Genomic DNA, 27,785 nt, shown 5'->3' on the forward strand with positions numbered 1-27,785 from the left:
ATTTGTACACACTAGTGTGTGTGTAGGGGGCTTGTACACACTGATGTATATGGCAAAGGGGCGTATACTGGTATGTACAACACTCTCCCCCAACGTACACTGGCATACATAAGGCACACACACACTGGCATACACAACACTCTACACCAGCTAGGGTGACCAGATGTCCGGATTTTATAGGGACAGTCCATATATTTGGGGCTTTGTCTTATATAGGCGCCTATTACCCCCCCCCCACCCCTGTTCCGATTTTTCACACTTGCTGTCTGGTCACCCTAACACCGGTGTGCACCGCGTGTCCTCTTCACACACACACATCTGCCTGCACACAATGCTCTCCTCAATGCGCCCACATGCTGCCATATGCAAAGCCCCCACAACCGCACACACACGCTAGCATGCACAACATCCCACCCTCAAAAAAAACCCGCGCAGACATACACATGCACAGAGCCCCCCCCCCCAACCGCACACACTGGCCTGCTCAAGCTCTCATCTCACTTTCTGCTCATACACACACTGTGAGATGCAGGAGTCCCAACACAACGGGGGGTGGGGAGAAGCTCATACAAACTGCTGTGTGTTGTGTGCAGGGGGGATTATACGTGGTGATATATGTTGTGTGTTTGAGGGTAGCTCGTACAAACTGCGGTGGGGGGGGCACGTTCGCAGCGGCGCGTGTTGTGGAGGGGGGAGCTTATACGCAGCGGTGTGTGTTGAGTGGGGAGGGGGGGAATCGTACAAGTCCCGTGTGTTGGAGGGGGCCGGTGCACACCGTGGGTGCCCGCACTAGGGGATCGCGCCGCAGGGGGAGGAAGGGGGTAAATGGGGACAATGCCTCGCCCCCAGTGCGGGTGGGGCGAGGCGGCTGAAAAGGCCGGGCCCTCACCTCAGTCACCTCCCCCACCCCGCCCGCAGCGCCCCCCTAGTGCTGGCGGCGGCGCCGGGCGCCTCCTTTGTGATTGGCGGGGCGGCCCCGCCCCCCTGCGCGGTGTCGGGCGCAGACGAGGCAGAGGCGCCATTTTGCGCTGCCGCCGCTGCCTGCAGGACGGGTCCGGAGGCAGGAAGGTGGCCGCTGCCCGTGACTCGCGTCCCCGTTCGCTGAGCGCAGCAACTAGCACCCCGCCGCCATGAGCGACGTGGAGGAGAATAACTTCGAGGGGAGGGTGAGTGGCGAGCCCGCCCGGGCCGTGCTGGGGGAGGCCGGCCCGGTCCTCCAGGGAGTGGGGGAGGGGAGAGGCGCTCTTTTCCGGCGGGCCGGGAGGCGCGCTAGCTTCTCCCTAAGATGGCGCCCCTCGGCGGCGCTGAGCCATCGATGCCTCCCGCCGCTACCCCCGCCGGGCTCTGCGCTGGGCCGCTGTCCGCGCCCCGCTGCCCTTCCTCGCCCTGCCCCCTCCCTTGCTCCCCACCATTTAGCCACGGGGCGCCCAGCTCTGCTGGCCCCAGCACTCTCATTTCTTGATGCGGGCGATGCGCCGGGCTACCTGCCCACCTCCCGTTGAGCCCGCCGGGGGTCCCTTGTCACCCGCAGCCCCGGGGAGCGCGCTCTGAGTTTTGCCGGAGCCCTTCTCTCTTCTCGGGCTCCGAGTCCAGCTCGCCCGCCCCGAGCCCCCAGGTCTACGGGATCCCACTTTTGGAGCTCCTCTACCCGGACCCTGGGCGCCGGAGGCGGCGCTGTGCCAGCCCTTGGGGCGGGGGGGGATCACGACGTGTTAGCGCTGGTTTGGTTGCGCTTTCTTTGTCGGGCAGTTAATGGCTGCGCCTGTGTGAGAGACGGGCCGTGTCACTGCCTGAGGAGCGCAGGGACCAGCCTCCTCTTCCCTTCCGATGGCCCGTGATCTGGATTTCCTCTGAGCCAGATTCCCGATGCCACCTGGGGTCTCCGCTGCTGCCCCGTGTAGTTCACTGATGGTCCGATTGTACCCCACCACTGCCCCTGTGCCACCTACTGGGGTGTGGTGGCCCCTGGCCTTGTTAGGCTGAGCGCCTCACTCACCTTCTAATGGTTGCTGCAGCCTTTCTGTACACGTGTGAATGGTCTCTGTACACTTTTTAGTGATTGACAAAGGCAGGAATTAGAAACTGCTTGGTACTATTTGAAACATGGGACAGATATTCAGGTCCATGTGGTCACTGCCCTCATCCTATCCCTGTTTACCTCAGTTTTATTGTAGGAAATCTTTGGTGTGCTCTCAAGAGTTGCTCTTGAAGAGAACTTGAGCTTTTTTTGTGACCTTCTCTGATGAACCAGTGGCAGCAGCTTTTGCAGCAACCTGATGCTGCCTAGGGAAATGACCAATGAAATTCTGACAGTGCAGTGTTGTATTCCAACAAGTATCTCTACTGAAATAGTGCTACTTTTGTAACACTAAATAAAAATAGTCCCTAGGCTAGAAGCACCATACACTGCTATAGTATTGGCTGCCGCTTCCTCAGGTGAGATAAACAAAAACAGTTCTAGTGTGGATTATTCTGGCAAAAGTGGCTTTGTTAGCTGTGTATTTCTGATTTAATTAAAGTAATGAGTAAATGGAAAATGAACTTTTATATTTAGATAGTTTGAAAAGCTTGGGTAACAAACGTGCTTGCTTGTCAGTAATTCTTTACAGTTTATTCTGTTCTTTGAGCACTAGTTTACCATGAATTTTTACCATGTATTTCGGTATCTTGTTTTTTTGTCAAAGATATTTTGTCTAGTTTAAGAGAACAGTTGTTGTTAGGAAGGTGATGAAACTGATGAGCTTCAGAGTTACTGTATGTTTTCCACTGCCTGATGTTGAAATAGGAGGGTCTACTCTAAGCATTTCTGAAGCTAGGTTTCTGTGACTGCTGTTGCAGTTGGTCCCCTCTCTGTTTAGAGGGGAAAGTTTACTTGTCAGTGTGTGCCATTAGCCTTACTTCAGTTCTTTTGGGAGTACACTTATCTTTATTTCCAGTGATGATGAAATTTCTTAACCAGCATAGCAAATGGCAATGTATTGTCCATTTTATGGTCTTCCATGCAGCTGAACACAATAGTAGAGAAAATTAGTGATATGTTTACTTTTGTTCATATATATATCCGAACAGAAAACAATCACAAACACTAATTCCCGTTACTCTAGGAGTATTCTACAATTATTTTTCATCTTTTTCTTTTGCTTTGTGTAAAACATTATTTTAAAGAGGCAATAAATCTGTGCCTTGCGTTTTCGCGTGGGAAGGATTTTGAAGATCCATCTGTTGAACACTTCTCCCAAATCCAACAAAAGTCAATTAAAATAAAATTGAAGTAATGTATGGTGCTGCTTAGTTAAGTATGTGTTCTTCACTACTTCAGCCCAACCAGCCATACCTTAATTATCATGTGTCCTTGATACATGCATTTCTGAGTGTTTTATTGTGTTCTAAAATAATATGAATTGAACTGAATTACCACTGTTGTGGACGCCATAAAAGCCTAGCTATGATAAAGTAGCTTTAAAAAAGTGTTGCAGACTGCCTTAAGAATTGCACAACAATGTGTGATAAACCATACAATTTAAAATGACTTTCAATTTTAAAAAATCACACTTCTCTCTGAACTTATTTTATGTACTATTGCTACAAGCACTTAAGTTTACTGTACTTGAAAATATTAGAAAAATAATTCTCTAGCTTTGTCAGTTTTACTTTGCATTTGTATGTATATATAGTCAGTTTCACTTCTTTCTCTGTATAATGAATAAGACTTATAGGGGTGTCTTACCCATCCACATTGTAGGCTAGAACACACACACTAAAGATAAATGTGATTTGCAAAGCCACAAAATTGGGAAGTCTTGGTGTAGGAATATAGGCTTACATGAGACCTAAGTAAACTATGATTTTACATTGTTTTGATTTTAACCTAAGTGTTAAGTCTGAAGCATGCAGCCAATAAAAATGAGAGGGATTGTTTGTGTTAAAACTTATAATGGCCCTGGAAATATCACTGTTACCTTATTGAGGGTTTGAGCTAAGCAATGGAAATAAAGGAAACATGGTTAATTGAGCACCAGGTGCAGTAAATAATAAGTTAGAAATGCTTAGTCAAGCCTTGCAGCTAGGGAAAAATATGGCAAAGTGAGATAAGAAAGTATGGTGCAGCCCTAAACTGCTTCAGCTGATTTTAGCTAAGGTCCAATAACCAGCAGTGATATCACTTACTTTTTATGCAGGTTCGTTGTCAGAGTTTTCTTTAGTCTTCTGGAGACATGGCATGATAGGGGAAGGTGTCTCCCGACCCTGAACTTATTGTAAGCATGTTGGCCAATGCTTATAACTGTATTATTGTTAGGATATAAACTATAAGGACATATTCTTATATTGCTCTTTTGGATGTAACTTGCACCAAGTGGCCTTTGAACTAATAAAGGAATGCTTGTATGGAAACTGAGTCATGGCAAACCTTAATACAATTATTAGGGAAATTTCCATAACTTGGCTATTATAGCAATTGAAGCTATTTAAAATTATTTTGTTGAAGTTGAGTAGATTCCCAGTTGATTTCTCTCTTAAAGGTGATCTGCTAAGAGGAAAAAAGGGCATGTGCATTTTTTATATATGATGTATATTAGTGGTTCTCAAACTATTGTACTGGTGACCCCTTTCACATAGCAAGCCTCTGAGTGCAATTCCCCCTTATAAATTAAAAACACTTGTTTATATATTTAACACCGTTATAAATGCTGGAGGCAAAGCGGGGAGGCTGACACCTCACGACCCCCGTGTAATAACCTCATGACCCCCTGAGGGGTCCTGACCCCCAGTTTGAGAACCCCTGATGTAGATGGAGGACTAGGAAAGTGTTTTAAAGAAGAAAAAATCCTGCTTGTTTGGGAAAAGGATTTTTATTCATAGTGACTAAATCTATTTAACACTTGATATTTTGGATAAATATATAAAGGAAGGTTTCAGGTGCCACAAGTACTCCTGTTCTTTTTATATAAAGGAAGGCTTTATTAATGATTAAATATCCTCACCTTTTCAGTTAAGGTGCTAATTGATGTGGCAAACACTAAGACCTTCCCAAGTGAATATGGTGGTTGATAATTGCAATACTAAGATGAAGTCTTGCTTTTCCAGCTTCCAGGGGATCATCAAGAGTGGACTTTTTGTCATATCCCTGGATTTAAGTCTGGTTTATAGTTCCATTTTCTGGTCAGACCCTAGGCCAGGGGTTCTCAAACTTCATTGCACTGTGACCCCACTTCTGACAACAAAAATTACTACACGATCCCAGGAGGGGAGACCAAAGCCTGAGCCCCCTGGGCGAGGGGTCCAAAGCCGAGGCCTAGGACTTCAGCCCCAGGCGGGTGGTCTGTAGCCTGAGTCCCGCCGCCCAGGGCTGAAGCCCTTGGGTTTGGGTCCCGGGCAGTGAGGCTTTGGCTTCGGCCACAGGCCCCAGCAAGTTTAATGCCAGTCCTGGCAACCCCATTAAAACGGGGTCCTGACCCACAGTTTGAGAACCACTGGCCTAGGCTCATGTACTCACGAAAGAACTATTTTCATTTTGGTAGCTCCAGTTTGGCCTTTGTTACCTTTTGGTTCCCAAAACTGTAAGTAAGATTTTGTCCTCCCTCAGGTCAGGGGAGTATTGTTTCTTGTTTCAGGGACAATACTTCACTAGAATCCCAGTTATCTATGTCTAAAAGAATGGTTTTATATATTATGTATGAGATGACATGGATTGAGTAAATTGTTGTATTGCATTTTTAACATACTCTGCGTATAGGATGTTTTCGGAGTGAAATAAAGAACATGGGCTTATTCACCTCTTATGCAAAATTTGTGCAAATTCTTAGTAAATTACAGAGAATTTAAGGTTTGAGTCTTTGTTCCCTTCATGTTCAGCTGGTTGTCATTAGCAACGTATTCTGCATCCAGTCAGTGATGTAGCTTCATAGTGAGGTTTTTCAAAGCAGTGTACAAACTACACTCTAAACCAGTGGTTTTTAACCTTTCCAGACTACTGTATCTGTTTCAGGAATCTGATTTGTCTTGCAGACCCCAAGTTTCACCTCACTTAAAAACTACTTACTTACAAAATCAGACGTAAAAATACAAAAGTGTCACACTACACTAATACTGAAAAATTGCTGACTTTCTCATTTTTACAATATAATGATAAAATAAATTGTTTAGAATATAAATATTATACTTACTGTACTTTCAGTGTGATACTTAAGGCTCACAAGTGAAAAATAGTCTCATCTGAAGACTGAACCCTGCCGCCTGGGGCTGAAGCATGTAACTTGGCTTTGCAGGGCCCCCTGTGGCACGGGGCCCTGGGCAGTTGCCCTGCTTGCCATCCCCTAATGTTGGCCCTGCACTTGTGACACACACACCCTCCCCCCCCCCGGGGGGCTGAAACCCTGAAGTTGGGAAACACTGATCTAGATTAATTGAGTAGCCCCTGGAAGACCTCTGAGTATCCCTGGCTGAGAATCACTGTTCTAAATGACACTCTTCCTTTCCATTTCAGGATTTCTGTTTAATTCCTAATCCCTTGATTAATGTCCCTTTCTAACCGGAAAGGTTGGTTGGTTTGGTTTCAAAGAGGTGAATAAGCCTATATTCTTTATTTCATCCTGAAAACATCCTATACACAGCAGGGGGAGTATGTTAAAAATGCAGTACTACAATTTACTCAACCCCTGTCATCTCATACGTAATATATAAAACCATTCTTTTAGACATAGATAACTGGGATTCTTTCCCTAAAAAATGGTGTCTTCAGTGGCTAGATATTCCTAGAGTGATAGAAATTCCTACAAGATATGCCTATTCAGTTTTTCACCAGGTCAAAGTAGGAAGATGAGAAAAAAGATTTGACTGCTAAGTTTGTCAGTACCTTTGATTTTAATTGAGATTTCTTCCTATTCTGTATAAATCCTAACATTGGCCATAGACCAAAAAAGTGCTTAAGCATGTATGTAGCTTTAAGCACATGAGCAGCCTCATTGAAGTCAGTGTGGTTACTTAAGCACATAAGTGCTTTGCTGGATCAGAGAAATTGTGAAAGGAGTATTGGCTTGAAAAGAATACTTTGCAGGTGTATCTTAAAAATATACAGGTTAAGGAAATCTGGTCATCCTGTTCTCTTTGCGGTCCTCTCATTGGCTCAAAGATAATTTTAGGGAAGGCTGTATCTGTAACCTTTGGTTGGGGTCAGAACATATTCTCCAAGGGCAGTCTACTGCCTCAGTAGAGACCAGACACTCCCAACAAGAATTTTAGAGGACAACAGTGTGGATGTATTCTGTTGCAGCTTTTGGAGATGGCAGTGGCAGTTTTCACACATGGGTAGTCCAACAGTTCTTTGGGAAATGCTCTGATAATCCCATGGTCTGAGTCTATAAGAGTATGAAAAAGGAGGATAACTTTTTGTTGTTGTTGATTAAGTGTCTGAATATTCTTGTCCTGTTTGTTCCCTTTGGCATTTCATCTTGTTATTGAGTAATGCTGGTAGTTACTGCTAGACTACTATTCATGCCGTGGTAGGCAGCAGGACTGTTATGTTTCAAAAAAGGAGATTTGTTCCTGTCTTCCCTACCTTATATAGGAGTACTTGAAAACAATCCTTCTGCAAAAATACTCACCTAAATAAACCCCAAGTAGAGCACAGAACTTCTCTTTTTGGATATAACAGTAAATATGACTACTTCCAAAGACCTTTTAGCTCCAGTAAATTTTTTGAACACTGAAGGGTAAGGGTTTTCTATTGATAATCATGTAACTCATTAACATTGTGAGTTGAATATGTTTATCAGTATATTTTCTGTTGGATGGTATAGTTGTCAAATTACCCTTTTTTAGCAGCAATTCATCTTCCTCCCATATATGTTGAATTACTCATACATAGCCACCTTAATATACCCATATCACATTATAGGATTTGCAGTCTTATGTTTTGATTTGTCAAGCTCTTGACAGGGTATAAGAAAAAAATAGCCATTAAGAGATCTGTTTCTCCATTTAAAGCAAAGTTGGCCATATTCTGTGGCAAGAAATTCCAATTGATCCCTGAGTAAATAACTGTGACTGAAGGGACTCATCTGTTAGCTGTTACCGTGTTGATGTTTTATCCTACAGACTCAGGCTGCTATCAATATATTCCTTAAAATCTCCTTTTCTGATCATCCATCTCCCTTTTTATTTTTCCTTTTCTTTTAAAGGGTTGTGTTTCTTTTCACTCCCTCTTTATTTTGCTAGTGTTTCCTTTTTGTCTGTCTGTCTGTCTTGGGGAAGGGTCTGGTGAAATTCCCAAGGAAGTATATGGGATTGTCCTTCCACTGGCTCCAGACCATTAATGTTTCTCCTTCAGTTGACTTGGGGTGCTATCCAGCAAGTGATGGAAGCCACATCCTTGTGCTTATCCCTGTCTCTTGTCTAGGGCTGAGCATGCTGCTACTCCCCATCAACAATAAAGGCTCATACAATACTGCCCCAGCCTGTGGTACTCCTCTTCCCTGGCTAAGTAAGAATAGAATAGCATTGTATATGATCAGAACTGACAATCTTACTTTGCTGCTTATGCTATTTCTTGTGCTAGGGAAGGACTTTGAGAACAGAAGCATAGGCAAGACTGGCTCAGTGGACTTTCTAAGTGTGTTTGGGGTGGTGAAAGAAGTCACATGACTTTTCACCAGATTAAAACCTTGATGTATGTGCAGCTCTTACAAGTGAAATGTTAGCTACATAGAAGTCTGAGACCGATTTTATTTGTTCTACATGTAATATGTATGTTTTCTTTTTAACCAAGTCAAGCATACTGCATTTGGCACGGGGGAGGAGGAAAGGGGGGGTTATTATGAGAAATAGCCATAGTGAAATTCCATAGAATTGTTTTTCCTTCCCTATTCTACTCTTCATGCACACACTGCTATGCCCTATTTTATCTTTTTTAATATCTCATCTCAGAAGTGGGGTCCATTGATATTCATTTGACAAGCTCGTTCTGACACACTTTGGAGATGTTCAAGTGGTCAGTGAGAGGGCATAAATACCCCTTCCCCCAAGACTTATTTTTTGCCCGTACCTCATTCTCTTCGCCACCCCAGGAACTTTGAAAGAGCATTTTTTAAATATCCTACAAAAGATTCAGTGGGATAGTTTAAGTACTCTGAAAGCTTATTTTAAAGCCTTATCTGTACTGGAGAAAATAACATGGATTATTGGGAAGGCAACAGTCAGTGTAGCTTATCTGAAATTTGTAAGGATAAACCCCATGGTTCAACCAGTTAGTTGTGTATCAATGTAGACCCAACACATTGGTACAGTTGGTGCCCTGTTAACTGATACCTATCGGAGATTACAATACCCTCAGCTCGTGAATGGTCTTCAGTTTGTTGATTGAGAGTTTTCTCTCTCTGCCCTTGGTGGGCCCCCTCCCCGCCTCTGGTTTCCTCTCTTCCCAGAAGAGCCCCTCTGTATCCTTTAGAAATACTTCTGGCTCTGCATGTCCTCATCTGGTGAAGCACCTGTAGATCAGTAGCTGAAACTGTACTCTGTAGCTTGTCCACTCACCTCCAGTAATGTCCCCTGCTCTGACTGTGCCACTGCCTGCTTGTGGTTCATCAGAGTGAGAATGTCAGCCATAATGTGGGCCTGCCAAAGGGAGAGTGGAGTTGGTCAAGGTGCTCTGTTAGCTTTGGAGTGTTAGGGAGAATCTGGTACCTAAGGTATTGTAAGGAGCGCAGCTACTAGTTGTGCTCTTCTTGCTGTCTCTTGAGCTGGAGAATCATCTGTGGATTGCTGTCTGAAGCATTCATTCTGACAAACTACCTGTAGTTTGTTAGAGCAAGAGGATTGACTGGTGAACCATTAGTGACTCACTGAGTAGCAGATAGAGGGGAAGGCATTAGTGTAGGTGTTCTGTCCAGTGGTGGCAGTGGGATGAGAGGTTAATGGTGTTTAAGAAATACAGCCTTAACTGGTGGTTTGTCACAGTTTGAGGACCTTCAGAACAGGAGGGAGGGCATGGCTCAGTGGCATTTCTATGGAGCAGGATATACTGAAAGGATGAAGACAGCGGAGAGGGGACTCTTAGTTGGCAAGTAAGGATATGTGCTGGCTTAGGCGGCAGTCAAAGATAACTGTCCACATCTTTATTTTAGGGCAGCCTTTATGTGAATTCAAATCAACACCGGTGGTTTTTGATCTGCAAGGCCACATTCATTTAGGATTTGCCATGATGAATGTAGACGCAAGGGCAAAACTTAAACCAATTAGGGAGGCAAGTGTGGACTCAAGTGTTGGTATTTCCATCAGTGCTGTATGACCAGTTGAAGTGCAATAACTGATTGCTCTAGTGTAGACAAGCCCTTATTTTTCGTGTGCTTTTTAACATTTTTATGACCTGGTGGCTGCATAGAAAATTGAAATAATCCTAGGAGATTTCCCCCCCCCCCCCCCCCATTCATTAAAGATTATGTGCTAAGGAAAAAATCTTACTTCCCGGGACAGGGGTTATATTGTAGGACAACACATAATATATGAGGCTTGTGGATTATATCTATCCCATAAAATGCTTGTATACGAAACCATCAGGTCTGCTCTGTTTGCATTGTAGATGATAAAACTTTAAAGACGCCATATTGGTTTTGGGGTGGGGGGCGAGGAGAGTTTGGGGAAAGAAGGTAGGAATGGTGAGGTCTCTGGAAAAAATCCTTCCCAGCAGAAGACTTCATCCCATATTATGTAACTCACCAGGGGTTGGAAACCTGTTCTAGTTCAGCAAAAGACCACAAGTAGGGGGAAATATTTTCTTAGCTGCTTTGCTTTCCTTAAACTATCTCATAAAGCCATTATACAGATTCCTTTAATACTTTCTTTGAAGTTCTGTGGGAGTAATGTTCTCTGTTATATCAGAAAACTGTGAATGCCTGGCATTGACATATAGTATGCAACTGCTGATGGATAATAGTTGTCTCCTCAGCTGCAGTCCATATCGCCAATTGTTACGAATTTGAAGAGGTTTGAAACTTGTAAGGACCTGTGCTCTCACTGCAACTTGAAAATTGGAACAGTTGAACTGTCCTGTGAGTTTAAACTGTTCTAGAGCAGGGGGTTGGACTAGATGACCTGAGGTCTCTTCCAACCCTGATATTCTATGGGTCTATGAAATAATTTTAAAATAAAACAAATGGATTATAGTTTGACCTGTATGAAATGAGGTGTTGTTTCCTTTCAAATATCTGGCAGATAACATTCATGTCAATATGGCATTAATTGGAATCCATGTTGGCAGTGTCAGCAGAGTTTTAAGTTTGAATGGACAGGGATACTGAACTATAACCTCTTATACTAGAGGTGTCAAACATATAGTCTGTGGGCCACACTCTTCCCTTTTTAATTTGATTGATATGTCAATGACACTTCTGCAATTAACTTTAATCGCTGATCACTTTTATTGAGGAAGGCAGTGGGAATGATTGCTGTAGGTATTGGGAATTGCTGCAGGGAATAAAGTGTAGAGGAAAGAATAGAGGAGGCTCTCAAAGACAATGAAGGGGCAGAGAAATAGAATAAGGAGGATAGGAAAGAAAGAAGAAGAAAAAAAGAAAAGGCAGGAATAGTTGTGGGCCTGAAAGGGAGCATGTTTTCTGAGTGAGCTCTGGATGTGAGAATAAGGCATGGAATAGAATAAAGTTACATAAAGCCACCACCTTCTTGTGATCTCTATGGAAACCTCCCATAGACATCAGAGGGCATTCTGAATAGTTAGCAGTCTGAATGTAGCTCTCCCTTCTTTCTCTTGAATTCTTGTTGAGGTACATTGGGGAAGTTTGCTCAGGTTACATGTTATGAGGCTCAGTAGAGGATTTTAACTTCTATTAATCTTGTCATTTAGTACTTGTGAAAAAGTAAGAGAAGGGAAACTCTCCTCTTAAAGAAGGAAAGGCACTAAAGAAACTGACCATGTTAACTGCAGAATGAGAGATGGATTTGGAAACAGACCGTAAGATTAGAAAACGAAGAAATACAATTAGTAAAACAGAATGAGATAGACTGTTTACAACAGCTAGTAAAAGATATAGTGAAAACCAGAACAGAATGTAACAAAAGGAAAATAAAAGAACTTGAAAGGTGGGGGAAAGCTTGCTAAAATTTATTTGTGTATATTTAATACTTCTCCATATCTAAACATTTACAATTACTTAAAGCAAATTTAAGCCACATATGGCCAAGCTCCCTGGAAAAAAATATTTTTTGGGGGGGAGGTCCTATCCTGCTCTGTTTGCTTGTTTTCCTGGTTATTTCTCGTGTGTGTGTTCATACAAGTAAAAATGGCCCTTCTTGGGTTGCTTTTACTATAATACACATTTTATTTTAAATATGGCTTTAATACTCCTGGGAAATAGGATAGCAATAAGGAAGGAAAGAAAATTTAGAGAATCATTAACTTTAGATTTAGTTTGGGCCCTGTATGTCTCTGTGCACAGAAATTTTTTTTTTTTTTTTTTTTTGGACTGGGAAAGCTCTGCTTTAACCTTCTGTTGAACTAAAAATGGCTTAATAAAAGCTTATTACAAGACTAGCATTTTAGGTATTTAATATCAAAGTGCACATTTAATATTAGGAAAAATCTATATTTTATATCAGAGCATCTTAATATATTTGTGCAAATTAAGTTTTTAGTACATGTTTGTATCTTGTAGAAATTCTAAAATATAAGGATAATTCTATAATTTGAAAGGGGAGGATGGCAGCTTTGAAACATTTAGAGAAAATCAGTAAACTCATTGTCAGAACCTAGAAATAATACAATTTTAAAGATTAAAAAAAAAATGTTTTTATAAAATAGTTACTTGCACTTTACCTGCTGGCTTTTCAATTTTGGTAGATAACATTCTGAACTCCAGCAGAGTTTTATAATCCCTAGTGCTTAAATATACTAAATGTTCTTTTTCCATTAAGGTTAATGTTCGTGAAGAAATTGAAGAGTTTTTTCCAAGATTGTGGAAGATAAATCAAGATAAAAGAAGGCTAATGAAAAGTATTAAAGATCAGAAAATTAAAATTGAATGGGGGAAAAAATTGAACAGAAGATTGGTCAGATAGAAGCACTTGAATGTTTTTTTTAAGGCTATAATGAATTGTTTGAATTGGGGAAGAATACACGAAGTATGAAAAATGAAAAACTCAATGAAGAATGAAGAAAAGTAGAAAGCAAGAGTGAAGTAGAATTAAAAGAATCTGGAAGAATGAATGGGTCCTAGGTTAAGTAAATGTATGGTTTATGTTCCAGTGTCTGTATGATCAAGTTGTAGATGAATTTGCATGATTACTTAGTTAATAGAGAATTGGTGATCTGGTTCAAGTAGGGAATTATTTGAGGAAAGCATACAATATTAACAGTGGGTTAACAGACTGAAATTTGTTCTGGAGGGTATTGCCTAACCATTTGTCTTTCAGGAGCAATCAAAATAATATAATTACGGTACTTTAAATGTTAGGAGTTAGGCATTTATGTGACCAGTACCATTTGTAATACTATCTTTTTTGTTAGGAGTCTCGCTCCCAGTCAAAATCTCCAGCTGGGAGTCCTGCTCGTGTAAAATCGGAGAGCAGGTCAGGATCTCGTAGTCCATCGAGGGCTTCCAAACATTCTGAATCGCACTCCCGGTCAAGGTCAAAATCCAGGTATGTACTGATTTTGATAAAAATTAATTCTGCATCATATATCCATGGGTATGATGTAAGATACCTCGAGCTTCTGATTTTCAGTTTCGACCAAGAAACACATTAAAACTCTCCAATACAGAAATCTGTTACACCCAGTAAACAGTGGAAAAACACCAGAACTGGTTACTTGTATCTGAAGTCTTGTCTAAATGAAGCAGTAATGTAGACTGTTGCTTAACATGTTGGGCATTAATTGGGCCCTGCTAGTCTGCACTAAAATCCCTAGTGCACTTTAATATAGTGCTGTTTCAAACAGCACCATGTTCTTCTTTGAGGAGTGTCCATGTGGGTGCTCCACTTTAGGTGAATCTGCATGCCTGTGCTTGGAATCGGAGATTTTTAGTATCAGTGCCTGGTTGGGTCACACATGCGCTGTCCCTGTCTCACAGAGTACCAGTTTATAACCCAGTTAGTTCATAGTTAACTGCCCTATCTTTTCCCTGTTTTTCTTTTATTTAAAAAAAAAAATTCTTCCTTATCTTAGGAGTTTAAGTTTCAGTTATTAGTATACCCCTTGGTGTAATATAGTTACCCTCCCTTACGGGACAACCTTATTCTAAGAGGCATGACCGGCTCTCCCCACCACCCTCTCAGAGGAAAGAGCACTTCCCCAAAAAAGCGACATAAAAATGGGCTCCAACTTCCCTGTCTCGGGAAGCTGCCAAAAAGAGACTTTCTCCGGCCTCTCAGGCACATCAGTATTGACTGCACCGAGACCATCCACCTCTAAGGTAGTGGGATCATTCGATACTGTGCGAGCAAACGACCCTAAGAGGGCTGGCTCAGAAAAAGCAAAAACGGGGAAATCCCTGCCTCGGTACCGCCAAAGCTGATCAAATGTGGCACTAAGCAGCTTGGCACCACTACAATCTATGGCACTACCTCCTGCCTACACAGTGCATAGCGCAAGGCCCTCGGCACCGGCAACTGCGGTAAAGGCGCTGGTACCGCCGACAATACTCTCCTTGGTATCAATGCTCTCTGTACTGCAGCAATTCCTCTGGCATAAGGACCTTTTAGTCTCGTCAGCACCAGAATCTCCACTCCTGAGTACTGACCTTACTCCAGCATGCTCAGTGCTGTACCAACTTACCACACTAGCCAGATCAGCTCCTCCTTTATCCAGCGATGAGGCTAATGATGATGAAGGGGAAATCTCCTCCCACCACTCCTTACCTACCCCCACCAGACCAGGTCCACTACAACAGGAATACCAACTCATACTTGAAACTCAAGGATGGCATAGAAACCCATGGATGCTGCCACCGATGCCATTCCCACCACAGTGGTCTTATTGGGACTCCTGGGCAGTGTACTGCCAACACTGTCAGCCTCCCAGTTCACACAGAGAGAGAGCGAGGCATTCCTCATCACCCTTTGCACCTGTACCCTCTGAACCTCTGGAAGAGGCAGTTGAGGAACTGGAAGAGACTTCAGATCGAGAGTCACCCCAGGTACCAGTTTTTCATCCTCCTCTCTGGATGAAGCTATCATGCTTCCACCACCCACAAGGAGGGATGACTTTAAACAGTTCTGAGAACTATTTAAGAGAATCACAGATTTATTAGAGATTCCATTGGAACAAGTTGCGGAGTCCCAACATAAGTTGTTGGATATCCTTCAGACTCTTATGAGATTGTCCTACCAATAAACGAGGCTCTCATGGACACGGCCAAGACCATCCTGCAGACCCTGGCAACAATTCTACCCGCTTGTAAGAGAGTGGACAAAAAATACTACATTCCCTCCCAGGGAATGGAATTTTTGTTTTCCCATCCCACACCAAACTCTCCGGTGGTAGAGGCTGTGAATGAGCAGGGCAGGCAACATCACTCTAAAATAGGGTGACCAGATGTCCTAATTTTATAGGGACAGTCCTGATATTTGGGGCTTTTTCTTATATAGGCTCCTATTTCCCCACGCACCCACCCACCCCCCTCCTTTCCCGATTTTTCACACTTGCTATCTGGTCACCCTACTCTAGAACCACCCCGTATGATAGGGATTGGAAGTGGTTAGACCTCTTTGGGCATAAGACCTATTTGTCAGTGACCCTACAATTCAGGATTGCCAATTACGAGGCACTGATGGCCAAATACAATTACACAAATTATTGAAAAATGTCTGAATTTATTGATCATCTCCCTGAGGACAAAAAACCAGCAATTCAAAGCAACCATGTCAGAGGGCCACCTTCTCGCTTGACCAGTCTGACAAGCCTCTCTGGACATGACAACACATTCCATTACCACAGCCATAGTCATGTGACAAGTTTCCTGCCTCCACTTCTCTGTTTTTCCCAAAGAGGTACAATCTACCTTCGAGGATCTCCAGTTCGAGGAACCAAAGCTGTTTGCAGCCAAGATTGATGAGTCTCTTCACACATTAAAAGACTCCAGGGTGACTCTCAGATCGTTGAGCATTTATGTATCTTCTCAAAAGAAAAAACTAGAAGTATTATTTGGCATAAAGAACAAGATCTGCACCCTACACCCAACCTCAGAGGCAATATGATCCGCAGAGACAAAGACCCGCTAGACAGAGACCACTGTCTTCTCAGCCCCTTACATCCCAACAACCTCCTTCTAAACAACGGTTTCAAGGATTTGGTCGAGGACCAGAGATATCTCCCACATCTTTTATTGCTGGAACCATCCAACACCATCCATCCATTCAGAGACCGTCTGACTCAATTCCACCCAGCGTGGAGAAACAACATATCAGACAAACGGGTACGGGAAATCATGGAGACTGGCTATTCTATCCAATTTGCTTCCATCCCCGCTACCCACTCCCATGTCCCTCGTTAGGGATCCTTCTCATGAACACCTACTATGACAGGAGGTAAACCATCTCATACCTGGGGCAATGGGGGAAGTGTCATGCCCAGGGGGGTCAGGGGGAGGGGGCAAAATACAAGTTGCCACAGGGTGCCATTTTCCTAAAGGCCAGCCCTGACTACACGATATACCTACCTTCACAAATGGAAAAGATTCTATACGTGATGCCAAAATAGGCAAACAATGGCAACTACCTCTCCTTTACCAGTGGCATTGGATTACATACTAGATCTCAAGGAAATTTGGTCTCTCAGTGAGCTCGATCAGAGTACATCTCACAGCAAACACGGCGTTCCTTCACAAAGTGGACACGTTCTTGATCTTCGCCCACCCTACCACTAAAATGCTTCCTCAAAGGTGTTTCTAATCTTTAACCTGTAATACGAGCCACCATTCCATCATGAGACCTCAATCTGGTGCTGCGATGCCTTATGGGGGCCCCTTTTGAACCATTAGTGACATGTTCACTTCTCCACCTTTGAATGAAGGTGGCCATACTTGTTGCTATCAGATCTGCCTGACAAGTAGAAGAACTGAGGGCCCTCATGGCACATTCCCCATACACAAAATTTTTGAAAAAGTTACCCTATGACCACATCCCAAATTCCTACCTAAAATAGTTTCATTATTACATTTGAATGAACCCATCCATCTCCCATCATTCTTCCCAAAACCTTATGGGAACAAACACTTTATATCCTGGGTGTCCGAAGGGCGCTAGCTTTTTACATTGAAAGGACAGAGTCTTTCAGGAAGTTACTAAAGTTTCTTTCCATCACGGAATGATCTGCAGGAGACGCCATATCCAAACAAAGGCTGTGGAAATGGATCTCCAACTGCATTGACTTTTATTGCCATCAATAGCTACAACCCCCACTGGGACCCATACACACTCCAACAGAGCATTCTTCACATCAGTAGCCTTCCTCAACAATGTGCCTGTTATGGACATCTGCAAAGCTAGCAACCTGGGCATCAGTCCATACGTTCACCCAGCACTATGTCACAGAGCTGCACTCATCAGACGCTCTATGACTGCAACTCCAAAGCTCCTCCCTTCCACCAAGGGGCACTGCTCTACAGTCACCTAAAGTGGAGCATCCACAGGGATAGTCTTTGAAGAAGAAGAGGAGGAGGAGGTTACTCGCCCTGTGCAGTAACTGAGGTCCTTCAAGATGCTTGTCCCTGTGGGTGCTCCACTACATTTCCTTCTCCCCCTACTTCAGAGTTTTCACACTAGAGACTGGAGTAGAGAAGGAACCGAGGAGGGGGCGGTTGGTCACACAGCGCTATGTAACCACCAGAGGCGGCACGAGACGGGGACAGCGCGTGTGCGACCCAACCAGGCACTGCTACTAAAAATCTCCTATTACAAGTGCAGGGGCACAGATTCACCTGAAGTGGAGCATCCACAGGGACAAACATCTCGAAGAACCTCAGTTTTTGTAAGGGTGAGTAACTGTCTCTTAAAGCACGCTAGAGAACATTACAAAGATTACTCATTACAATAGATACAAAGAGAGTGTCCTGGTGAAACTCCAGGTTTTGGACAACTACATAAAACTGACTGAAAAGTTGTGGAGCGCTCTGAGCTGTACTAGTTCGTCTGAGGGCCCAGCTTGGGGTATATATATATGGTGTTTTCCTATTCATCAATTTTTTATCTTTATTTATTGTAAGCTCTTCAGAGCAAAGGCGTAGTCTTGCTATACTTTTGTAAAGCACTTAGAACAAGGGGGCATCATTCCTGATTCGTGGCTCTAAGCACTACCTCTATACAAATAAGAGGTATTTTGTTAATTTCATTATGATTATTTTGTACTTTTGCACTTACTTGGATTTTTACTTAGCTCTTTTTTTGGAGTGGGGGGGAGATGTTCTGGTCTGTACATGATTTGGCAGTTTAAGAAGGGTTATGATTCATTACTACAGTTTGAACAGAAAAATAGTGTAATGGTTAAGTTTCAGGAGATTTGAGTTTTATTCCTAGCGCTGCTGCAGGTTTCTGGTATGACCTTGGGCAGGTCAATAATGTCTGTATGCCTCTGTTCCTAATATATAAAATGGGACTGCTTCTTTTGGTCTGTCTTATCTATTTACATTTTGGGGAGGGGGAGGGTCTTGTATATGAATGCCATCTAAAAGTGTGTATGTGGGGGGGCTCTAATCTCAGTTGAAGCCTCAAAGTGCTATTGTAGTACAAATAATAGTAATGTTAACTTGAACTTTCAGTGTTTGTTCCCGTATTACATAGATAAAGTAGAATAGTTGTTCAGAGTTAATGCTCATGCCACTTCCCTGAAAATGCTGGGTTCCAAAGAAAATTGGTTCTAATTGCTGACTAGAAGGTTCTCCTCATATTAGCAAAATAGATCTACAAAAGTATGAGCTTCACAAAACGGATTGGTTTACTTGTTGGAAGGGATGAAGACTGTTTAGATGAAGACTTTGACAACTTGGGTATGTTCGAAACACTAGTTTACTGAATGTGACCCTTCTATCCTTTGACACTCTTTCCTGCAAAGTCAGTAAGGTTTGTTAAGTAATGTATTTGCCCTACAAGATATTACGTAAACATTAGTTGGGTTTTTTTAAAATATTTGCTTATTTTGCCCTTATTTTTTTTCTACTGAATGCAGGGATGCATGTAGCTTACAGGAGCTACAAGCATCAAAAAAATACCCTGATGAACCAGAGAAAAAACATACCAAAAGTATCTTAGGGCTAAATGAGCAAGGGATAATGGTTCATGAGTGTAGTTGCTGACTGTTTCAAACAGAATGGATAAAATTAAATTACATAGGATGTTATACCATTTATTAAAGTTTCTCATCCTTTTTTGGTGGAGCTGTAATTCATGCTTTACCTAGCACTTGTTGCTAGGCTGGCAGGCAGTTTTTATTGCTCTGCATGAAGGCAAACTGGGACTTACGGGCTTTGGAGAAAGCTATTTGGAAGGAAATCTGGAGTGTAAAGAGTATAGGAATATGTCTGAACCACAAATAAATGTGACATCGTAATTTGGGTAGCCATACTTATGCTAACTTCAGTCTAGAAGGGTTGGAATGACTGGAAGAGTAGTGTATACATTTCTTGACTGTTTTACCCATGCATAGCTTGCAGTAGCCGTAGTCCCAGGTGGGCTTGTACTGTGGTAGCTTCTCCTCCCGCCACATCCTCACTATTAAAGCTAGTGTGGGTATAACTGCCTGCACTGCAATTGCACTTACACATGTAGTATAGACATATCCTGGGGCTGACTGGTGGTACTCACAATTGGAATGCAAAATGATATTTAACCATCAGGGAAGTGTCCACAGCTAGAATCTAGGAAAAGCAGCCATGGAGGCCATTCAGAGTGATGACAAAGGTAGGAAACTTGAGCTGGAAGCTCTTAGGAGCTTTGTGGCTATGTTACGAGAATGATTGAATATGAAAAGGTTGCTATCGATTGCAGTCACTAAACGGTCAAATCTGTAGAAGCCTGAATACGACCAAACTTTAAATGACAGTGACGTTTTTGTAAAGGCCATTTCTGAGGATGATCTCTAAACTTACGTAATTGAGATCAATGACTTCAAATCATACCAAACTGGTTTCTTCATAATTACTGTCAGACAATAATTTCTGTGGTTTACCAAAACTTTTCAGGTCCTCTGACTTGCAGGTAGTTGTGAGGTGTTAGAGCATAGGTTTCATAAGGAGCATGAATGATATGAATGCCAAAAGACCATAAATTGAACCGTGCAAACTGTCAGGCATTCTTTGGCTGTTGCAGTATGTTTTTCTTGGACTGTTAGGCCATGAGGGTTGTACCCTACCTGTGACTGATACTTGTGTGTGAAACCACACAACTTGGAACAGTTTTGTACCATCTTACTGAGAACAGCTGGATATGTGTGAATGATGTGAAGAACAACCTACCTACCTGAAACTATCATGGTCCTTCTGGCCTTATTTTTGGATTACTGTTGAGCCTAGGCTTACCTCAATCATAGAAGTTGGACAGAAAAGCCCTGCTAGATCTGTCCATCTCCTTGCTGATGCAAGACTGTTTCTTAAAACATAGTATATTGAGCTTCCATATCACTGCATGTTATAGATGTCATTTTATATTAACATGCTGTGTGTGTAAGCTTAGAAATCTCTTTTCTAATTTAAAATATATTCTAGTTCACATGTCAAAAGTGTACTTGCTGTGTGAGTTTGTATCACATTACTGATCAGTCTCAGTGCAATTTTAAACTACTACAAATCTGCAATTGTCAATCTATAGGTACATTAAGAAGTAGAATTAAAACAATATTTTAAATGTTATTTGTGTGTGTGGTGATAGTGAATTTGTGAAATCTCCTTTAGGGACAAGTAATTTTTTAAATTTAATTTATTGCATGTATTTCATATATGTATATACACCTGAAAACTTTTTTCTTCATTGAAGGTCCAGATCAAGAAGACATTCTCACAGACGTTACACTCGCTCCAGGTCCCATTCTCATTCTCATTCCCATAGGAGACGATCTCGAAGCAGATCGTACACACCCGAATATCGTCGCCGAAGGAGCCGCAGTCATTCTCCAATGTCTAACCGAAGAAGGCACACTGGCAGCAGAGTATGTGGTATTAATCAAGGCTGAGTATTTTAAATAAATAAATGATGTAAGGTATAGCTCCCTGTGGACATTTCTATCATAAGGGAGGCTAGTTTTTTTTAAAGTGCTTATGAGTTTACTGTGTTTTCTTTATGTATGTGGATGAATAAGGCAAGAGAAACTCCAGGAGATGTCTGCCTCTAAGACTGACTGAAGGAGTAAGAGATTCCTGGATTGGTAATCCATGCATAGCTTGCAGTGTACTGTGTTCAGGGCACTTATGACTATTCATATCTAATAACTAAAGAAGGGCTATGCTTAAGATGCATTTCTTGTGCCTTCTTGGTGAAGGAGGTGCTTTGTGGGCTCACGTCTTGGTGCATATGGAGTTAATCAGTTCTGCTAAGTGCTTTGGCTGGATGGGACGTGGGAACATAATGCAGGAATCTGCCTATATAATGGTTCCAGCCAGAGGAGTAAAGAATCTAGCCTTGCCCCAAAGTCTCATCTGCAACATGATAGCATGTAAGGGGGAACAAATCTGTTGGCATCTAATGAATAAAAGTGGCATGGATTTTTGAAGAATAAACATAAGTTTTTTAAAATAAACTACACTTTAATTTAGCTACAGTGTAAACATTAGTTGATCATGTATACTTATGAAAGGCAATATCTAAGTATCTCAAAGCACTTTACAAACAAACCAAACCCCTATTTTAAAGACGCGCAAGGGGGAATAATAGACGGATTAAAATTATTTACCTAAGATTAGACATTACATTGGTAGGATAGGATCATGGACTCCTGGTTCTCTGCTTAAACCCTTAGACATTATTTCCTAGGAAAGATATCTAGACTTCTCTGACATACTTGAATATGCCTCAGATTAATTTTTATCTAATGAAATTTCACTGTATTGGGCAAATACAAAATTAAAAGGATTAAAAGATGACAGGATGTAACTAAGGAGTAATTCTGCATCTTGTTTGACTTTAACATCTTGTCTGAATTAACTGGTTAGCAGGACTTCTTGAAATGTCAGTGTAGGAATTGATTTTAGCATATTTTATCAATGATCTATGGAAGAATTAATTAAATTTGCAGATGACAATGCCAAATGGAGTTGTATACACATAAAATATTGAGAATATGTGTTTATATAACTTAGAAAAATTGGCTGGAATTAATAATGAAATTTAGGAAATATGTTAGTTATCTTCTTAAATGAGGGTTGAAGGGAGAGGCAAGAGTAAATTCTGCTGCCAATTTAGGAAAGACGTTGCAAATCATTCCTCTTCAAAAAGGTCTTTCCACCATAAGAAAGACACTCACAACACTGATTCCCCCTCCCCCCTTCAACCCAGATAAAATCCCTAGAGTTTCCAAAAAGGTAATTTATAAAATCTAAAAAATTGAAAACAAAATGCCCAAGTAGAATTTTTTCTATACATGGACAAGTGCCAGAGATGCCATAAAAACCAGTAGGGATTTCACCATTCCCGTTGGTTTTACGTGAAAGGTTTCTCACATACTATGGTGATGGGAGGCAATATTAAATGAATCCCTCCTGTATCGGGGATTGTAACCTATTACATATGTTCGCAATGTGATACATGGAATAGTTATTGTTATACCTAGCTCTCTGTGTCACACATTAGAAAGGTAATAGCAATGGTTGAGCTGTCTTTGGGATACTATGTGCAAATAGGAGATTTACAGAAGGGCAGTACAGATAGCAGTAGGTATAGAGGGACTTGCCCATGAAGAAAAGCTAGAAGAAATATGTATTAAGCTTAAAAAAAACTACTAAAGGCATGCTGTAACAAACACAAATAATTAAGGGTGTCAAGGATAAAGAGGAAATTGCTTAATGATATGGGGAGGAATAACTGGAAATTATGGAATGAAATGGAGCCAGGTAAAACTTAGGCTGAACTTCAGGGGGGGAAATGCTTAAATGGTGTAATTGATGCAATAATCTTCCAAAGGAGGAGTTGGCATCCTTGTTCAAATTACCCAGATTGAGCATGGCAAAACTAGACTGAAACATTGAATAAAGTAGTGAAGCCATTCTGGATCAAAGGAAATAACAAAAAGGCAAAATACTCAAAAATGTCTAGGGAATATCAAGCATTGGCGTAAATGTGAATTGGATAAGGTTTATTTTTTTATCATACATTTTGGTGTATCACTTTGATCCATGATCAAGAGTCCTCAGTACCTGTCTGACTGACTTTAGTTTCTGGAAGGAACCTGCCAGTTGAAATCTGAGGTGCTGCTCCTTATATTGTTGCAAGTAGCTCTATCTCCTGTATAGGCTTTTAGCCCACAGCAGAGCCCCTGCTATCAGTAGTCCTCTGTCTCTCCGCTCCAGTTGACAGTTACTTTAGTGACTCAGGTACTCTTACTTCAGCACTTCTGTAGCTATGGCAGCAGAAGCAAGATCCAAATGAAACATGGGGCCGGAGTATGCCTGATCTATTCTGTGCCAAGCTTGCCAATAGGATTTTGACCCTCCTTCAAGACAGAGAGAGTCCCACAAGATTGATGACACCAAGAACAAGAACCTATGATCCTGATGGGCTGGGCAATATGCTGTTTGATATTGCACGAGATGACTTACCAACCCAGCAGGCTCAATCCAATTAAAATGGATGATTTAAGTCTTTACTGCTGGGGGAATGAAAGCTGAAACGAGCTTTTCCTCCAAATCTATTTGTGACTACTAAGAATACCAACGCTACCCAGCTATCCACTTACTATAAAGAAAAAGGGGGTTGGACAACTCACGTACTCCTGATCCTTTAGGAAGTTCATCTAAGTTACACCTTTTTTCTCTGATCTGTTGTGTCCTGAAGAAACTGAATTCAGTGGCTCTGATTCTGATCACCACCAATTTGGTAGAAATGATCAGGATGATCCAAATTGATGATCCTGATTTCATTTGCCTTCAGTTTGCCTGATTATGTGTTCTTTACATTAGCGTTGGAGTTAGCAATAAGCAGTCTAAATTGCTCGACTTGGGAAATACATTAGTTTATGTAACCATGGTAGCTAACTTCAGACATAAGTCAGTACATTTCTCCATATCAAAAGTGCCTATTGACCCCTCGCTACCTTAAAATATTTTAAAAGGTGCAAGTGAGGAAAGCATTTCGCATATGGCGATATGCCCATTTCATTTATTAGTTTGCACAATACAATATTTTAGGTATAAAATCCAGCCTAGAACATGTGTACAACATGAGTATGTTTTACTGTAGTGGTAATTTTTTAGGCACTCACACTTACGAGTAGTGTATATATGCGTAGAATGCATACAAAAATGCATTAAAAAGGTTATTTAAGGTTTAAAAGTATGTTAACAAACACCCAAGGAAATTACATTTTAAAAAATCTACACTTAGTTATTTAGGTTACAAAGCAAAGAACTTGAAAGTTGGGGAATGTCAGATTCACAGTTGCCCATGCAACCTAAATTTCCCCCCCTTGTGCATACAATCTGTGGACTAAATGAGGTAGGTGTCTTGGGAGGGGGGGAAGGATTTGATTAAAGATTGTCAAAATGCATGTGCACAAAGTGGCAGAATTAAGATTGCACAGGCAACTGTAAATCTGGACATTCTTAACTTCTGCATTCTTGATTTCGTAATCCTAAACAATTTTCTTTTGAAGCAGTTTTTTGTATTGCACTTCCCTAAATCTGTTAAAGGGAAAAATATAAAGCAGGTTGTACGGCTGTAACAATCACCGTCATGGATAATCAAGAAAGTTTGAGACCTCAACCCTCAGCAGTGCAGCAAAATTTCTACCACTTGAGAACTGACCATATTAACCGGCAGCAGCAGGAGACAGTTATCCCAGAGCAGGAATGGGCTGCAGGTGCCATGTGCAGAATCAGTGGGGTAGGTGGGGGATCCTGGCTTGATTGTCTCCACTCCCTTCCCAACTGCCCCCTGAGCTGAGGGAGCTTCTGCCCCATATGATGCCCGCAAGGGCAGGCAGATAGAGATTGACCTAGATCATGGCTTCAGAGTCATATGTTTGTATCCATGTCCAATCCGCAAACATGATCTGTGGATATCCGCAGATTTGCAGGGCTCTACCCATGTGATGTGGTTGGAGAATTAGGGGGTCTGGTCTAGCTCCTTCCCTAAACAGCACTACTGGAGTTGCTCTGGAAGGGCCCAGGTGTTCCTAATACATTGTGTGCTGTGGCAGCCTGGTTCATTAGAATGTCTGTGTTCTGTTAATATTTTGGCATGCAGACAGAATTTTCCTGAGGAATGCTAATGAAAGAAGGGAAATTATTTTAACTGTTTATAACTCTGCTAAATCTGAAAGGAATTTCATGGGATTAAAGGCACTTCTCTACCCAAGGGCTTTCTAGTTGCCAAATTGCAAAAGCCTGCTGCGAACAGTGTAGGTGTTAGAACTTCTGGAAAAAGAGTTACAAGAATCTGATATGATGGAAAACATAAAGAAACCTAAATATAGAGATTACCACCAGTTACTCCTGTAATAGTGCATGGCATTGTGCATTTTTACACGTTTTTTCTTCCGTTTAACTTTACAAATAGGTCTAAATATTTCATCATATAATCTCCCGTTTTAAATACTTTGAATAGACTTGTTTTGCATTTATTTGTATATTTGAGAGAATGAACAATTTGATCCAACAATGTAGGTCAGAAAGCATAGTGATAAAGTGAGAAGTGCCAAAAGTCAAGCAGAACTGGGCCTTACAAAGGTAATTAAAATCAATAGTAAAAGGTTCTTTAGCCCTATAAACAAAAAGAAAACAAGGAAGGAAGTGGGACTGCTAAACACTGAGGACAGGGTGGAGATTAAAATAATATTAAGTATGGCCTAACACCTAAACAAATACTTTGCCTCAGTTTTTAATAAGGATAATGAGGTGCTTGGGGGCAGGGATATGGTTGCTGATGGGAATGAGGATATGGAAGTAGAAACTGCCACATCGTAGAGGGAGGCCAAACTCAAAACAGTTTAATGAGATCAAATCGAGGGGCCTGGCTAATCTCCATCCAAGAATATTACAGGAACTGGCTCATGAAATTGTTATCCAATAGCAAGGATTTTTAATGAATCCATAAGCTCGGCTGTCACACCATGTGACTGGACAATTACAGACAGAGTGCCTATATTTAAGAAAGGGGGAGGGGCAGAGTAACTTGGGCAACTACAGGCCTGTTAGTTTGACCTCAAATATATGCAAGGTCTTCAAACAAATTTTGAAAGAGAGCAATTAAAGACATAGAGGTAAATGGTAATTGGGATAAAAAAACAACATACCCCTCTACCTCGATATAACGCGAGATCCAATATAACACGAATTCGGATATAACACGGTAAAGCAGCGCTCCAGGGGGGCGGGGCTGCGTGCTTTGATGGATCAAAGCAAGTTCGATATAACGCGGTTTCACCTATAACGCGGTAAGATTTTTTGGCTCCCGAGGACAGCGTTATATTGGGGTAGAGGTGTAGTTTTACAAATGGTAGGTGAGGCCAGACCAACCTGATCTCTTTCTTTGAGAAGATAACCAGTTTTTCTAAACAGAAAGAACATAAGAACGGCCATACTGGGTCAGACCAAAGGTCCATCTATCCCAGTATCCTGTCTTCCGACAGTGGCCAATGCCAGGTGCCCCAGAGGGAATGAACAGAACAGGTAATCATCAAGTGATCCATCACTTGTCGCCCATTCCCAGCTTCTGGCAAACAGAGGCTAGGGAACCCATCCCAGCTAATAGCCATTGATGGACCTGTCCTCCATGAACTTATCTAGTTCTTTTTTGAACCCTGTTAGTCTTGGCCTTCACAACATCCTCTGGCAAAGAGTTCCACAGGTTGACTGTGCATTGTGTGAAGAAATACTTCCTTTTGTTTGTTTTAAACCTGCTGCCTATTATTTTCATTTGGTGAGGCCTAGTTCGTGTGTTATGAGGAGTAAATAACACTTCCTTTTTACTTTCTCCACACCAGTCATGATTTTATAGACTTCTGTCATATTCCCCCTTAGTGGTCTCTTTTCCAAGCTGAAAAGTCCCAGTCTTATTAATCTCGCCTCATACGGCAGCGGTTCCATACCTCTAATCATTTTTGTTGCCCTTTTCTGAATCTTTTCCAATTCCAATATATTTTCTTTTTTTTTAGATTGGGCGACCACACCCTGCACGCAATATTCAAGATGTGGGCATACAAAGGATTTATATAGAGGCAATATGATATTTTCTATCTTTTTATCTATCCCTTTCTTAATGATTCCCAAAATTCTGTTTGCTTTTTTGACTGCCGCTGCACATTGAGTGGATGTTTTCAGAGAACTATCCACATTGACTCCCAAGATCTCTTTCTTGAGTGGTAACAGCTAATTTAGACCCCATTATTTTATATGTATAGTTGGGATTATGTTTTCCAATGTGCATTACTTCTCATTTATCAACATTGAATTTCATCTGCCATTTTGTTGCCCAGTCACCCAGTTTTGAGAGATCCTTTTGTAGCTCTTCACAGTCTGTCTGGAACTTAACTATCTTGAGTAGTTTTGTATAATCTGCAAATTTTGCCACCTCACTGTTTACCCCTTTTTCCAGATTATTTAATATGTTAAATAGGACTGGGCCCGTATTGACCCCTGGGG

The 27,785-nt window shown here is 41.8% G+C and overlaps 1 protein-coding gene across 6 annotated transcripts in view; it reads left to right on the forward strand.

Moving 5' to 3' along the window:
- The first annotated feature begins 1,012 nt into the window (after positions 1-1,012).
- The window catches only part of TRA2A (transformer 2 alpha homolog), a 47,220-nt gene continuing 20,447 nt past the window's right edge, over positions 1,013-27,785 (forward strand). For 2 of the 6 annotated variants that reach the window (XM_065397752.1, XM_065397753.1), the window contains exons 1-4: positions 1,013-1,166; positions 13,514-13,647; positions 20,971-21,142; positions 27,299-27,361. In XM_065397752.1, coding sequence (XP_065253824.1) covers positions 1,131-1,166; positions 13,514-13,647; positions 20,971-21,142; positions 27,299-27,361 — 405 coding nt within the window. In that variant the 5' untranslated portion in view covers positions 1,013-1,130. The remainder of the gene's footprint in view (positions 1,167-13,513; positions 13,648-20,970; positions 21,143-27,298; positions 27,362-27,785) is intronic. The other 4 variants (XM_065397754.1, XM_065397755.1, XM_065397757.1 and 1 more) reach the window with 3 other exon arrangements.

The sequence above is a fragment of the Emys orbicularis genome, chromosome 2 (genome assembly GCF_028017835.1).
Source record: "Emys orbicularis isolate rEmyOrb1 chromosome 2, rEmyOrb1.hap1, whole genome shotgun sequence".
NCBI classification, from domain to species: domain Eukaryota; kingdom Metazoa; phylum Chordata; order Testudines; family Emydidae; genus Emys; species Emys orbicularis.